The sequence below is a fragment of the Podarcis cretensis genome (assembly GCF_951804945.1).
Source record: "Podarcis cretensis genome assembly, chromosome: 16".
Lineage (NCBI taxonomy): Eukaryota > Metazoa > Chordata > Lepidosauria > Squamata > Lacertidae > Podarcis > Podarcis cretensis.
Genome location: NC_137186.1, coordinates 31,802,115 through 31,817,593, shown reverse-complemented (window position 1 = coordinate 31,817,593; position 15,479 = coordinate 31,802,115). Strand labels below are relative to the sequence as shown.

Here is a 15,479-nt window from a genome sequence, read left to right as displayed (position 1 = left end):
TTGCCAATAAGAAGGTCGGTGGTTCAAATCCCTGTGACAGGGTGTGCTCCCATTGTTCGGTCCCAGCATCTGCCCACCTAGCAGTTCAAAAGCACGTCAAAGTGCAAGTAGATAAATAGGTACCACTCCGGCGGGAAAGTAAACGGCGTTTCCGTGCACTGCTCTGGTTCGCCAGAAGCGGCTTATTCATGCTGGCCACATGACCCGGGAAAACTGTCAGCAGACAAACACCAGCTCCCTCGGCCTATAGATTGGACCTAACGGTCAGGGGTACTTTTACCTTTAAAGAACCTCAGATTAGCTCACAACACATCCTTTAATTGTTCCTTAAATTAACCCAACCCTAAAACAGAATCCTTCCCAGGATTCCAAGGGAAAACATGTTTTGACATTTTAACGCCTTTTTCTTCTCTCTCCCTTATTCTTCTTCCAACTTTATAGTTTTAACAGCTTTAAATTAAAGGCCCAGCATTTGAGTTCCCTGTCCATCATTCCTGCGACTTTGCCTACTTTTCTGTTGTTTTGTACTAACGTCGCAGTTGCCATCGATGAATAATGTCATAAATGCTTTATCTGAGTCAGATCCAATTCTTCCATATACGACCAATAAAATTCAAATTATAAGGAGCTTTTCGATGGGGGAGGGACCACCAACAGAACTTGCTAACTTGCTGTGAATTGAGTGGGAAATAATTGGGGTCCATACGGAACGCAGGTGTCGCTAGAAGCATTTTGGGGTGATGAAGTGTTGAGAAGATATTTGACATCACACTTCGGCAAGAGGAGAAAGGAATTTGGCTCTGCCAATTTGCATTCCAACCAGGCTTTTTTTATTAGGGCCCAACCCAAGATTATACTAAATCATCATATTAAGCTTTTGAAATAATCGGCATTATGAGATTTTAATTAAGGGTAGGATAACTGTGTTCCAATTGCCCTTCCCCTCTTTTAAAAACTAGTTGCCTACACATGCCAGGTTAGTCCCGGTTGGTATTCAAGGTTGAGGGTATTGTAGCTTGTTTTAACAGTGCCTTTTGGAGTTCTCTGCCCTGCTTGCATTTACCGTATTTTTCGCTCTATAAGGCGCACCAGACCATAAGACGTTCCTAGTTTTTGGAGGAGGAAAACAAGAAAAAAAATATTCTGAATCTCAGAAGCCAGAACAACAAGAGGGATGGCTGAGGAGCGAGAGCAGCGATCCCTCTTGCTGTTCTGGCTTCTGGGATAGCTGTGCAGCCTTCATTCACTCCATAACACACACACACACACACATTTCCCCTTACTTTTTAGGAGGGAAAAAGTGAGTCGTATAGAGCAAAAAATACGGTACTCGTCGGGTTTGGGTCTAATAACTGGTGGGGAGTTGGCCAGGCCACTTCACTCATCTGTTCTGTGTTTCCTATCAGCCCAAGGTCAGTTTGCATCCTTCCCTTCTGGTCGGCTACGAAGATGGATCAGTGGTTCTGTGGAATTTGTCAATGGGGAGAATGCAGAGCCGACTCGCATGTCATCAGGAGCCAATCATGGGCCTTGACTTTGACTCTGAGAAGGCCAAGGGGGTCTCGGCCTCGTCTGAGAAGATGCTTTGCTGCTGGAGCTGCAATGAGCAGCAGAGCCTAGAGGTCAGTGCCTTTGCCCCCCCCCCCCCTGCGCCATTTGTTCTGTTTTTTCGCTAACGGCTTGATAGACTGAAAAAATATTTAGTCATGAAGTGGGGCTGTTGCCAATCCCTAGCTAATTAATCACAGGCTGGTTATGATCTGGGGGGAAAGCTGGGTGAAGATGGAGACGCTTCTTCAACTTCCGTTAAGTCGTTGGTTCTTCTCTGTCCTTTTCGTTTTTTATGCAGGCCCCACTAAGGTCTTAACACAAGTGTGGGGGAACTGTTTTAGCTCAGGGGCCACATTCCTTTCTGGACAGCATTTTGGGGGCCACGTGTCGATGGTGGACGGAGTCAGGGGCAAAGCAGTTGAAGCTTTTAATGTAATGTTGTTTAGTCGTTTAGTCATGTCCGACTCTTCGTGACCCCATGGACCAGAGCACGCCAGGCACTCCTGTCTTCCACTGCCTCCTGCAGTTTGGTCAAACTCATGCTGGTAGCTTCGAGAACACTGTCCCACCATCTCGTCCTCTGTCGTCCCCTTCTCCTTGTGCCCTCCATCTTTCCCAACATCAGGGTCTTTTCCAGGGAGTTTTCTCTTCTCATGAGGTGGCCAAAGTATTGGAGCCTCAGCTTCAGGATCTGTCCTTCTAGTGAGCATTCAGGGCTGATTTCCTTAAGAATAGATAGGTTTGATCTTCTTGCAGTCCATGGGACTCTCAAGAGTCTCCTCCGGCACCATAATTCAAAAGTATTGATTCTTCGGCGATCAGCCTTCTTTATGGTCCAGCTCTCACTTCCATACATCACTACTGGGGAAACCATAGCTTTAACTATACAGACCTTTGTTGGCAGGGTGATGTCTCTGCTTTTTAAGATGCTGTCTAGGTTTGTCATTGCTTTTCTCCCAAGAAGCAGGCGTGTTTTAATTTTGTGGCTGCTGTCACCATTTGCAGTGATCATGGAGCCCAAGAAAGTAAAATCTCTCACTGCCTCCATTTCTTCCCCTTCTATTTGCCAGGAGGTGATGGGCCCAGTGGCCATGATCTTCGTTTAATTAATGTAATAGCACAATTCAAAGGGTTGGTGCTGACCTTTAAAGCCGTAAATGGCCTCAGTCCTGTATACCTGAAGGAGCATCTCCACCCCCTTTGTTCAGCCCAGACACTGAGACCCACTTCCGAGGGCCTTCTGGCAGTTCCCTCACTGCGAGAAGCGAAGTTACAGGGAACCAGGCAGAGGGCCTTCTTGGTAGTGGCGCCCGCCCTGTGGAACACCCTCCCACCAGATGTCAAATAAATAAACAACTATATGACATTTAGAAGACATCTGAAGACAGCCCTGTTTAAGGAAGTTTTTAATGACTGATGTTTTAATGTATTTTTAACCTTCTGTTGGAAGCCGCCCAGAGTGGCTGGGGAAACCCAGCCAGATGGGCGGGGTAGAAATAATAATAAATTAATAATAATCATATTTACTCTGGTGAAGTAAGATGGCTTCATTGCACACACGTCCCCTTCTCTATCCACCACCTAGACCAGCGTTTCCCAAACTTGTGTCTCCAACTGTTTTTGGACTGCAATTCATTCCCATAATCCTTGACCACTGGCCCTGTTAGCTAGGGATGGTGGGAGTTGTAGTCCCAAAACAGCTGGAGACCCAAGTTTGTGAAATGCTGGCCTAGACCAAGGAAGAGGCATTGTCAGAGGACACATTACAGGCATAAAACGCTCTAGATGTGGAGCAGGTGGGTAGTGAGGGGAGCGGCCATAGGAAAGTGGGTGTGGCCTGAAAGCCACATTCTGCCCACAGAACTGAAGTTCCTCACCCTTGGTCTTCTCAGGCTGATTTCACAACCTCGCAGGGAATTCTGGGTATTGTTGCCCTGGGAATCAGGGAAGAGAGGCCTTCTACCGAATCTCAGCGCCCTTAACAGACTCCACTTCCCAGGGTTCTTTGGGAGAAGCCATGACTTTTTAGAGTGGTATAATACTTCCAAGGTGTAGTCCAGTTGTTGTTGTTTAGTCGTTTAGTCGTGTCCGACTCTTCGTGACCCCATGGACCAGAGAACGCCAGGCACTCCTGTCCTCCACTGCCCCCCGCAGCTTGGTCAGACTCATGCTGGTAACCTCGAAAACACTATCCAACCATCTCGTCCTCTGTCGCCCCCTTCTCCTTGTGCCCTCCATCTTTCCCAACATCAGGGTCTTCTCCAGGGAGTCTTCTCTTCTCATGAGGTGGCCAAAGTACTGGAGCCTCAGCTTCACAATCTGTCCTTCCAGTGAGCACTCAGGGCTGATTTCCTTCAGAATGGAGAGGTTTGATCTTCTTGCAGTCCATGGGACTCTCAAGAGTCTCCTCCAGCACCATAATTCAAAAGCATCAATTCTTCGGCGATCAGCCTTCTTTATTGTCCAGCTCTCACTTCCATACATCACTATGGAATCACTGGTGTAGTCCAGACAGGACCTTATATGCTTTCTGCCACCAGCTGAGGCTGATTTGGGGAGCATTTACTTGGGGTGAGTGAGATGTTGCTCAAGGTGCTGATGTGTTGCTCATTTATAGCTTTCTATTCTTTAAAGTGTAAGGTTTATTGCATTTTTTAAAAAAGTATTCATTATTACTTTTCTTGGGTTTTTATTACTTGAGAGTTGCCTCTGGCTAGAATGGCAACTAAAAAGAGTTATAAATAAAATACAGAACATATGCGCAATGCTACATTTATGCACATGAGTAATCTGTTTTTCAAGGTAGAATTTCCTTCTGCACTTTATAGGATAGAATGGGCATTGAATATCTTCCCCAAGCTCTCTCGTTCTCTGCTTCTCTCTGTCCCTGGGACCCACATCCCAGAAATCCGGCATAGGTATCAAGAGGCCATTGGTCTCCCATCGATGGAACATTAGTGTTCCACTTTGGACAATATACCTGCAATCAGCTTAACAAAGAAAGAAAGAAAAAGGTCCACAACTGTGATATTACATTGCATCGTAAACTTACTGAGAGCAATTAAGCATTCATCCTAACCCACCTTTTTGTCCCTTTAGATATTTGAAGATGGCTATCATATCTCCTTTTAGTCTACCAGGCCGTTGCTGTTGTTTAGTCGTGTCCAACTCTTTGTGACCCCATGGACCAGAGCACACCAGGCACTCCTGCCTTCTACTGCCTCCCGCAGTTTGGTCAAACTCATGTTAGTAGCTTCAAGAACACTCTCCAGCCATCTCGTCCTCTGTCTTCCCCTTCTCCTTGTGCCCTCAATCTTTCCCAACATCAGCGTCTTTTCCAGGGAGTCTTCTCTTCTCATGAGGTGGCCAAAGTATTGGAGCCTCAGCTTCAGGATCTGTCCTTCCAGTGAGCACCCAGGGCTGATTTCCTTCAGAATGGAGAGGTTTGATCTTCTTGCAGTCCATGGGACTCTCAAGAAGAAGAAGAGTTTGGATTTGATATCCCGCTTTATCACTACCTGAAGGAGTCTCAAAGTGGCTAACATTCTCCTTTCCCTTCCTCCCCCACAACAAACACTCTGTGAGGTGAGTGGGGCCGAGAGACTTCAGAGAAGTGTGAGTAGCCCAAGGTCACCCAGCAGCTGCACGTGGAGGAGCGGAGACACGAACCCGGTTCACCAGATTACGAGTCTACCACTCTTAACCACTATACCACACTGGCTCTCAAGAGTCTCCTCCAGCACCATAATTCAAAAGCATCAATTCTTCGGCAATCAGCCTTCTTTATGGTCCAGCTCTCATTTCCATACTTCACTACTGGGAAAACCATAGCTTCAACTATACGGACCTTTGTTGGCAAGGTGATGCCCAATTCCCTCAACCATTTCTCATAAGACTTGGTTTCTGAACCATTTATAATTTGGGCTGTGCTTCAGCTGGTCATCATCCTTCTTAAATTGTGATTCCCAGAATCGGACACAGTATTCCAGGTGTGATCTGTCCAAGGCAGAATAGAGTCATACTATTACTTCCCTTGATTTGGACACTATACTTCTGTCGATGCAGCCTAGAATAGCATGAGCCTTTTTTGTTGCTGCATCGTGCTAGGCTTGTGATCTACTAAGACCCCTAGATCCTTCTCACATGCATAGCTGGCAGTCCAGGTGTTTCCCCCATCTTACATTTGTGCAGCTGGTTCTTCCTGTCTAAGTGCAGAACCTTACCTTTGTCCCCATTGAAACTCATCTTGTTAGTTTTGGCCCAGTTTTCCATCTGTTAAGGTCATCTTGAATCCCAATTCTGTCTTCTGCGGCATTGGCTGACCCTCCCAGTTTGGTGCCATTTACAGATTTGATAAGTTTGTCGGAAGTTGCAATAAACAGAGCCTTGAGGGGTCCTTCCGCCCTTGTTCTGTGACTGATAGTGCAGCCGCCAGCAAGTGGATGATTGAAGATTTGCTATGAAGGTCTAACAGGATTTTGATCGTAGCGTTCTGAAATTAAGTCTCTGTTCTTTGGACATTCCAGTCTATAATGGGAAAGGGAGTATTATTACAAAAGGGCAGGGTGTACAGTGTTCCACTCCAACGAAGCAGCTGCCTTCATTAAAGACATCTCCCGGAGTAGCCAAGGTCGCCTAATGACAGCAAATGGTAATGGCCACAGAGTAATCTGTACATTGACAAAAGAGCCGGTCAATGCCAAGAGGTTAAGTCGTACTTAATTAGGGGCAGGACTCCTGTTGCTGGATGGCCAAAGACGAGGCGCCCAGATGCTTAGAAGTAGAACATGTGAAAAGCTGGGATGAGTCATTTGCATAGTAGGCAGAGAGTCCTCAGAGTTATCTCTGTTGTTGGTTTTAATCCAAATTAAGTTCTAATCCTGCACATTAAGGGATCAATTTCCACTGATGTTCAGCGGCCTCAGACCTCATTTAACCCTTTAAAAAATGCAGATGCGGGGGGGGGGGGATTGTGTCTGCCATGTGATGCCTCCCTGCAAGTGGAAAGATAGCATACAGAAAGCCTGATCCTTTGCCCATTTAAAATGTGGGTTGTTGGGGGGTTTGGGGGGTTGTTTGGGGGGTTGTTGTTATTGAAATAGAATAGAATAGAATAGAATAGAATAGAATAGAATAGAATAGAATAGAATAGAAATAGAAAAACTTTATTGTCGCTGTACCACTTGTTTACAGTGAGATTAAACTGTTGGGTTGGCCTATTGGGTTGTTTTTATTTTGATTATATATTTTGTGTTTTTATATTTTTATTTTTTCTGTGAACCACCCTGGACCTCTGGGTATAGGGCGGTATAATAATAATAATAATAATAATAATAATAATAATAATAATATCCTTGCTTCCTACATGCAAAGCTTTTTCGACGCTGAGTTAACATTTGGATATGCGGTTCTCCTCCCATGCATGTACACATACACAGCCATTCTGTGATGGGGCAGTCCATTGTTTCTCAAGGTTGGGCCTCCAGCTGTTGTTGGACTACAACTCCCATCACCCCAACCACTGGTCCTGCTAGCTAGGGATGATGGGAGTTGTAGTCCAACAACAGCTGAAGACAGTCAGCATAGACAGTGCTGAGCCGATGGTCTGATGCAGCAATCAAGATATATTATGGTCAAAGACCAGACCACAGAAATTTCAATAACACATATATCCACACAGCATAAGGCAGCTGGCTCTAACTTCTTATTGCAGGCCCCACTAGTCACACAGCATCAGCAACTATAGAATGGGCTTGTCATCAGTATTATAATAGAATTTGTTATTGTTACTTGGAGCGAACTCTGGGCGTTTTTGCCAAGGCTGGTTCTGAAACATTCCCCACTTAGACTGAGAGACAGCTCAATCAGTAGAGCATGTGACTCTTAATCTTAGGGTTGTGGGTTCGAGCGCCACGTTGGGCAAAATATTCCTGCCATGGCAGGGGGTTGGGCTGGATGACCCTCAATGTCCCTTCCACTTCTACAATTCTACAATTCATTGATTCAAGGCCGTTCCCCCATCTTTACTTGCTGCCTCTCCAACGAAAGCATTAAGAGACTCACATCAGGTTATTTCCACCTATCCCCTCCCCTCTCTCTCTTTCCTATTGGATTAATAATACGAACCAGATGGGTTTTTTTCCCCTCGACATTCCACATCCCTGAGGTAATGGTGGTGATTGGAAAGCCACTCAGTGGCACGTTATTTTTACTCCCGATGCATTTTGGCGACTCCTCGCTCGGTAACCGGCTGTCCAAAGGCGTGACGCAAGAGCGGCCCCGTTTGGAATGGCACCGGTCCAGTGTGCCGGTGAAGAGTTGGTGAAACAAGGCTCTCTTGTCTCCAGGAGGCTGTCCAGAATCTGTGCCGGGCACTGCGGTGGGGAGGCCGCAAAGGAAAGTGGTTAGGCCGAGATAGTGTAACGAAGGGATAATGGGTTTGAGGCTTCCTCAGAAGGCCAAGCATAGACCTGGAGGAGAAAACCGATTCATTTCACATTTGAAGGCGAACCTTGCCTCTGATCTGCAGCTTCCGAAATAATGCACAAACCCAAACCTCAGCCCTCCTTTGAAATTTTCACTTCTCCAAATTGTGCAAAGCAGATCTCCAGCCAAGTTACATGTAGGAAACTTTGCATATGCTCGGTTAAAGCATGCATGAAAGCACATTACATTAGAGAAAATCGCTTTGCAGAAATGTCTCTGCTAGGACAGATTCGCTCTGATACGCCGACAAGTTTTCACGATGGCATTGTTACTTGTAGAAAAATTGCAAACTGATGTGGAAATGTGGAGAGCTGAATTTAAGAGTGGAAAAGTCGAGAAACTGAAAGGTCCATCTATCCCTAGCCAAACATCATAGCTCATAATAAACTAGGGGCACTGAAGGTAGTGCATATGACCTAATACCCTGAAATTTAGCATTTTAAAACAGTACATCTGTTTCTGTTATTTATTCGCTTTTTTACTGCATGTATGTCTGGTTATTTTAGACTTTATATTATTATGCATTGACACTATACATATACTGTATGTATATAAACATATTTAGACCTTTTTAAAAAAGTACTAAAACTCTATTTACATAACCAAACCTATGAAAGATCAGAATTGCCTTATCCACCAGATAAATAATTGACATTAAATTAAATGCCAGGTAAGTAAAAACCAACACCCCTAATAATAGGGCATTTAAATAATGGTTTAAATATCTAACTTTTTCATATTCAGTTCATTAGTCTCTTGCTATGTAAAGAGTCTCTAAACAACTTACAGCATTTTTAAAAACTTTAAGGCATAATATAAAATTGAGGGAACAGTGCATTGCAATAAAAACTATACAAAAATCTATACCAAACAGCTCCAGTAAAACATCAGCCAAAAACAAAAACAAAACCTTAGCAGCAAAACATAGCATCATAATCTGTCCAATGCCTGGGGAGGGAAAGAGAGAGGTTTTTGCCTGGCACCAAAAATGCGTTGACAATAGCACCATGTGGACCTAAGAACTTACTTTATGTCCTTCCTCAGCTTATACAGAAATTCATTAACTTTTGATTGAATGAAAGGAGGAGAGACATATGATGGAGGAGGAGAGTCATAGCCCGCCTCCCACCCCAAGAAAATGGAGTGGATGTTGTAGCTACTATCAAGAAATAAGTGTGTGGTAAAGGGACCCCTAACCATTAGGTCCAGTCCCGGACAACTCTGGGGTTGCAGCGCTCAACTCGCTTTATTGGCCAAGGGAGCCGGCGTACAGCTTCCGGGTCATGTGGCCAGCATGACTAAGCTGTTTCTGGAGAACCAGAGCAGCGCAAGGAAACGCCGTTTACCTTCCCGCCGGAGCGGTACCTATTTATCTACTTGCACTTCGTGCTTTCGAGCTGCTAGGTTGGCAGGAGCAGGGACCGAGCAACGGGAGCTCACCCCGTCACGGGGATTCGAACCACCGACCTTCTGATCGGCAAGCCCTCGGCTCTGTGGTTTAACCCACAGTGCCACCCGCATCCCTATAAGTGTGTGGAACCTGTAACAAAACATTGCAGCATGTTCCTCTTCAAGGTTCCAGCCAGCTAGCCATACCTTCTATGACTGTAATGGGACTTAATTCTGATTTAACATATCTGCTGGTAATAAAGTACCTGTATAGGACTTAAATAGAATTCCAGTTCATGGTGATATTTTGCAGTAGCCAGTCATTGACCAAAATCATCCTGTTCTTTTTATTTGTTAAAGTGTCGTGAAAAGGTTCGGGGCAAGTAGCTACTATAAACAAACAAACAAACATTGCATTGCATTGCTTTGTAACAATTTGTTGGGTCTCTGAACCGTAATAAAGATTGATTGAACAAACAAACAAACACCTCAAGGGTGCCTACAGGCTCTTAACAGTTTTGCACAAGGGATTCAAGTGCCTTTAAAAAAAAAAAATAAAAGATTTGTGCAACCGAAGCAGATTAAAGCACCACAAACGCACTTTGCAAAATGGGGGCTTTGTGGTTAGGAGACTGATGAGGAAACACACTGAAAAGTATGGCAGGATCAAATGATTAACGGGAAGACATAGAAGGCACCCTGCAAGCAAATCAAGATGACCGCACATTGTCACATAACCACCCTGCAAACAAATCCAAATGTTTGACCCAACCTTACGCCTGGTCCAACCTCTGCATAAGCTTTGCACAAGTAAATCGGGGTGAATGCTCTCCGAGGAGCAGGTAGAGCTGAGAAGCTACGACTTTCTTTTTTCAAAAAATCTCGGCACATGTTAAGCCTTCCAGCTCATCTCCTCGTAGGCCAAATCATCTCCCATCGTTTTTGTAACGCTTCAACCTGTCAGGCCGGACGTGACTGCCGTGGTTTGCGGAGTTCGAATTACTTTCCCATCTGTGCAGAAATGGAAGCAAAAAGGGTGTAATTCTCTTCCTTCTCTAGGGGGGTCCAATAGGTCAGTGGTCTTCAATGGGCTGGTTAGGACTCACTTCTAGACCGTGGCAGCAGCATTATTGCCCTGCTCCTTTTCAGCCTTTTCTTGGTATCTGTCTGTCTCGAAAAGCAATGGAGTGCCCCTCTGGGGGTGAAGTCAAACAATAATGATACGATAATCTTTATTGTCATTGTCCCATACAGAACAATGAAATTGAAAAATCTACATCAGACATTCAAAAACCAACAAGCGTGCTATCCCAACTATCCCAGCCTGGTTAGCCCCTAAAAACTCTGATACTCCATAATTAAATACAATATACTCCCACAAAGACTACCTTAAAGGTAAAGGGACCCCTGACCATTAGGTCCAGTCGTGGCCGACTCTGGGGTTGCGGTGCTCATCTCGCTTTATTGGCCGAGGGAGCCGGCGTACAGCTTCCGGGTCATGTGGCCAGCATGACTAAGCCGCTTTTGGCAAACCAGAGCAGCGCACAGAAACGCCGTTTACCTTCCCGCTAGAGTGGTACCTATTTATCTACTTGCACTTTGACGTGCTTTCGAACTACTAGGTTGGCAGGAGCACGGACCAAGCAACGGGAGCTCACCCCAGCGCGGGGATTCGAACCGCCAACCTTCCTATCAGCAAGTTCTAGGCTCTTGTGGTTTAACCCACAGCGCCACTACCTTACACTGCATTTAAAACCAAAATCGCATTTGGATAGAAACTGTTTCTCAGACGGCTAGTCCTAGTCTCCTTCCTTCTTCCAGAAGGCAGAAGCTGAAAGAGATCATTTCCAGGGTGTGCACTATCTTGCACTATCTCTGCAGCTTTCTTATGGCACCTGGAAGCATAGATTTGATCCAAGGTGGGAAGAGTGCACCCAATTATTCTCTCCGCAGTCTTTACAACCTTGGACAGCATTGTTTTTTCCCTGACCGTGCAGCTCCCAAACCACACGCACAGACCGTAAGTTAATACACTCTCAACAGTACAATGGTAAAATGCCATCAACAGGTCTGCATTAGCGGCACTGAAGTGACTTACCTGGGACGCAAACCTAGCCAGTGGGTGTGGACGTCCTGGGCTGCCCAGACAACAAGACCCCACTGCTCAGCCTCGCTGATGTGGTCCAAAGGAAAGAAGAGCAATACTGGGCTGCAGGAGTTGCCGGAAGGAGGCGTATGAGGCGCCATCTTAGGGACTTCATTCCGGATTTGTGCAGGGTTTAGTAAAGGTAAAGGTAAAGGTACCCCTGCCCATACAGGCCAGTCTTGACAGACTCTGGGGTTGTGCGCCCATCTCACTTAAGAGGCCAGGGGCCAGCGCTGTCCGGAGACACTTCCGGGTCACGTGGCCAGCGTGACATCGCTGCTCTGGCGAGCCAGAGCCGCACATGGAAACGCCGTTTACCTTCCCGCTGGTAAGCGGCCCCTATTTATCTACTTGCACCCGGAGGTGCTTTCGAACTGCTAGGTTGGCAGGCGCTGGGACCGAGCAGCGGGAGCGCACCCCGCCGCAGGGATTCGAACCGCCGAACTTTCGATCGGCAAGCCCTAGGCGCTGAGGCTTTAACCCACAGCGCCACCTGCGTCCCTTGTGCAGGGTTTAGTAACTCCCATCAGCCCCGGCAAGCATGGCCAATGACCAAGGAGAGCCAAAGGTTCGCCACACCTGTATGGCTAACACTGGATTTATCCTGTTAGGTGTATTTTTAGCATAGTTGAAAAAGCTGTGCAGGGTTTAGTCCTTAGCTTTTTCAACTATGCTAAAAATACACCTAACAGGATAAATCCAGTGTTAGCCATACAGGTGTGGCAAACCTTTGGCTCTCCTTGGTCATTGGCCATGCTTGCCGGGGCTGATGGGAGTTGTAGTTCAGCAACACCTGGAGGTGCCAAAGGTCTCCTACACTTGGTACATACAGAGAATTGGAAATCGCCCGTGGTGCCTGGAAGCTGATGAGTAGCATTTGGCAACTGCTTAATTTAAGGTTACGAGACGTCCCCGTTTCCCGGGGACAGTCCCCAGATTTACAAATAAGTCCACATACAAAATCAATTGAAGTTGAAGTGTGTCCCCGGATTCATTGAAAAAAAATCTGGTAACCTTAGTTTAACTATGACAAAGTTATCAGCTTATCGGAAGCCCAGGGTAGATAACGTGGAATCCTCTTGTCATTTATATGTCCAGAATTTCTGTAGCCTGGTGTACTGATTTCATTTAGTTTTCCTTACGATGTTGTAATGATAACTGTTTTGTGTATTTTAAAAGAAAAATGCCACACTAATTTCTCAACACTCACTGGCTCCAGATTTCGGGCTGCAGGGAAATATCCTCCAAAATAGCAATTACATTCCGTTTTTTATTTATGTAAGCGTTTTCACCCCACCTTTTTAAATTCACAAAGAATTTATGATGAAGTATTAAGTTACAGCAGTAAGACGATTGTCAAGCCACGCTAAAGAAATACTCAGTCAATAAACACAGGACACAACAAAATGGAGCGTGGGGGGGGGGGAGAGTGAAAGTTACAGGCAGCAGAACTAAATTCTCCAAATTCCAGTTCATGGAAAGCATGAGCTGGGGGAAAAACCTTGTGTGTAAGCTTGCAGGGCCTACCCCCCAAGGTTTGCAGAAATTCAAAAAATCTTTAAGGGGGGGTGGATCCCTAAGAAGCCACACAACCTTAAAAAAATAGCCCAGTGAAGACTGAGCATGCTCAGTGGTCACAGAAGGGTGATGGGAAATGGAGTTTTCCAGAGGAGGGCATGGCTGGCTGGCTGGCTGGCTGCATCCTAAACAAGAGCATGGCATACTGCAGTGTCTTGTTTCAGACCCCATTTGTTTTTATTTCAGCTTTGCACAAGAAAACAACCAATTTCTTCCTTTTCTCTTCTTTTGATAACAATTTATTGATTTTCCAAGAATAACAAAACTGTAATGGTTCTAGGGGTTGCTTGTGCGTAAGACGGTGCTTATCTCCCCGGCGGGTTGCAAACACCTGGCTGGGTTGCCTAAGTGAACCTTTTCTGTCCGGACAGACACTCACCCGTGGCTGACTCAATCGCTGGCAGAATCCGTCAGTGGGCGTTTCTTGAACTTCTTCCAGCAAAGAAGCTCTTTGACGCCTAGTCTCCTCCTCCTCTCTCTGCGCGAAAGCCTTCTGCGCAAGGAGGGCGTGGGCAGCAGAGGACCCCTACTCTCCCCGCTGGTCCCAGGCAAGGAGTCATGGGACCGCCTCGCCGCTTCCCCCACCTGCCCCCCTTCTCCACTGGTGCTACGCTGATTCTCTTCCCCAGAAGATGGGCTGCTTCTCCCGATCCCTGGACGCTCTCTGGAATCCCTCTGGCTTTTGCTCTCTCCCTCCGGCACTGATGGCAGTTCCCTGACAAAAACTAAACAGAAAAGAAAAGAAAAATTTCATAACCAAATTAAACCATACATTTTTGGTTGACTTCCCTCCACTCCCCCTCTTGGTTCCATTATAATATACTAGTTTATGCATGTCCATAAAACCTTATATACCTAACAATCCAATTTTAAAACCTTCTCCAACCAGTTTCAAAGCAACTCCTCTCTCCTACCCCTTGCCTGGCTCGAATTCGTTTTCTTCCCATGATACGAAGACCCTCTTTACTCCACATCAGGAAAGGGATGCTCTGGGAAAGGATATATTACTATATGGACCACCTTGAAAGGTGGTAGACTTCTCCTTCCTTGGAGGCTTTTAAATAGGCTGGGTGGCCATTTGTGAGGGATTCTTCATCTGTGGTTCCTACATAGTAGGGGGTTGGAGGAGAAGACCCTTAGGGTCCCTTTCAACCCTACAGTTCTGTGGTACTTTGAGTGCAGTAACAAATCATTCTCCAGGGTCCTAGGCTTTGGCTTGGAATCAATTTGATTCCCTCCCCCCTCTTTCTTTTTTCCTTTCTCCATCTGTGATGGAACTCCTATTTGGGGACTTTCCTGGCTTTTTTCTGGCCCATATAGGACCAGTCTGGATTGTTAGCCTTGGTGAAGACTTGACATTTTTATCCCAAAAAAAGTTTTTGATTGAGTTTCCACTGAAATGAGGCTGCATTTTAATGTTTTGATGTTGTATTTTAATCTTGTTTTTTAAGCTGTATTTCAATCAATTGTTTTTATATTTGGTGTTAGCCGCCCTGAGCCCGGTCTTGGCTGGGGAGGGTGGGGTATAAATAAAAATTGTTGTTGTTGTTGTTGTTGTTGTTGTTGTTGTTAATTTGCCCCTTCTTTTCCCAGCTCCGACAAACGTATGAACTCACCAATCCCGGGATCGCCGAGGTGACCCTCCGCCAAGACAAGAAAATCCTGGCGACTGCCGGCTGGGATCACCGCATCCGCCTCTTCGGCTGGAAGAAGATGAAGCCCTTGGCCGTCCTGGACTACCACACGGCAGCAGTCCACTGCGTAGCCTTTTCGGACCACAGCCAGCCCCAGGAGAGACTGATGGCGGCTGGCTCCAAAGATCACCGCATCAGCGTCTGGTCAATATATAATCAAACATGAAACGGGTTTGGAGCCGAAGAAGGAAGACAGGGCAGAAGTTTGCAATTTAGAGTTAAAGGGCAAGTCAGGGCAAGGCGAGAGGAAGAATAGAGGATACCCATCACAGCAGGACTTCAGGACACACAATCCCACTTAGCAGAAGGAGGCAAAAATCAATGGTGTTTTTAATAAAAATTTAAAAAGGATTTGTATTTGTATTTATTTAAATCAGATTTTTTTTTTGAATCAATTTTTTTATTTAAATTGGATTTTTAAAATAAAATGCTTTTGGGGGGAAAAATCTTTCTAAAGATAGTTTTCTGTTTAAGTTACATGATGGTCCAAAGGCTATTCATCAGGAAATAAGGATTTGTTTTATGTTTTTCATCTATGCTGAACTCAGTCTAAGTTGTGTGGTGTTTTGAGAATCCTTGGGCAATATGTCCTCGGACTCCCCTCCTTCTCCTCGCTGCCTTCCCCACCACTTGGG

The 15,479-nt window shown here is 45.7% G+C and overlaps 1 protein-coding gene across 5 annotated transcripts in view; it reads left to right on the top strand.

Moving 5' to 3' along the window:
- The window catches only part of GNB1L (G protein subunit beta 1 like), a 90,676-nt gene extending 75,515 nt beyond the window's left edge, over window positions 1-15,161 (top strand). For 4 of the 5 annotated variants that reach the window (XM_079957068.1, XM_079957071.1, XM_079957069.1 and 1 more), the window contains 2 exons: window positions 1,407-1,622; window positions 14,744-15,161. In XM_079957068.1, the coding sequence (XP_079813194.1) occupies window positions 1,407-1,622; window positions 14,744-15,010 (483 nt within the window). In that variant the 3' untranslated portion in view covers window positions 15,011-15,161. The remainder of the gene's footprint in view (window positions 1-1,406; window positions 1,623-14,743) is intronic. The other variant, XM_079957072.1, reaches the window with a different exon arrangement.
- Window positions 15,162-15,479: the final 318 nt, after the last annotated feature.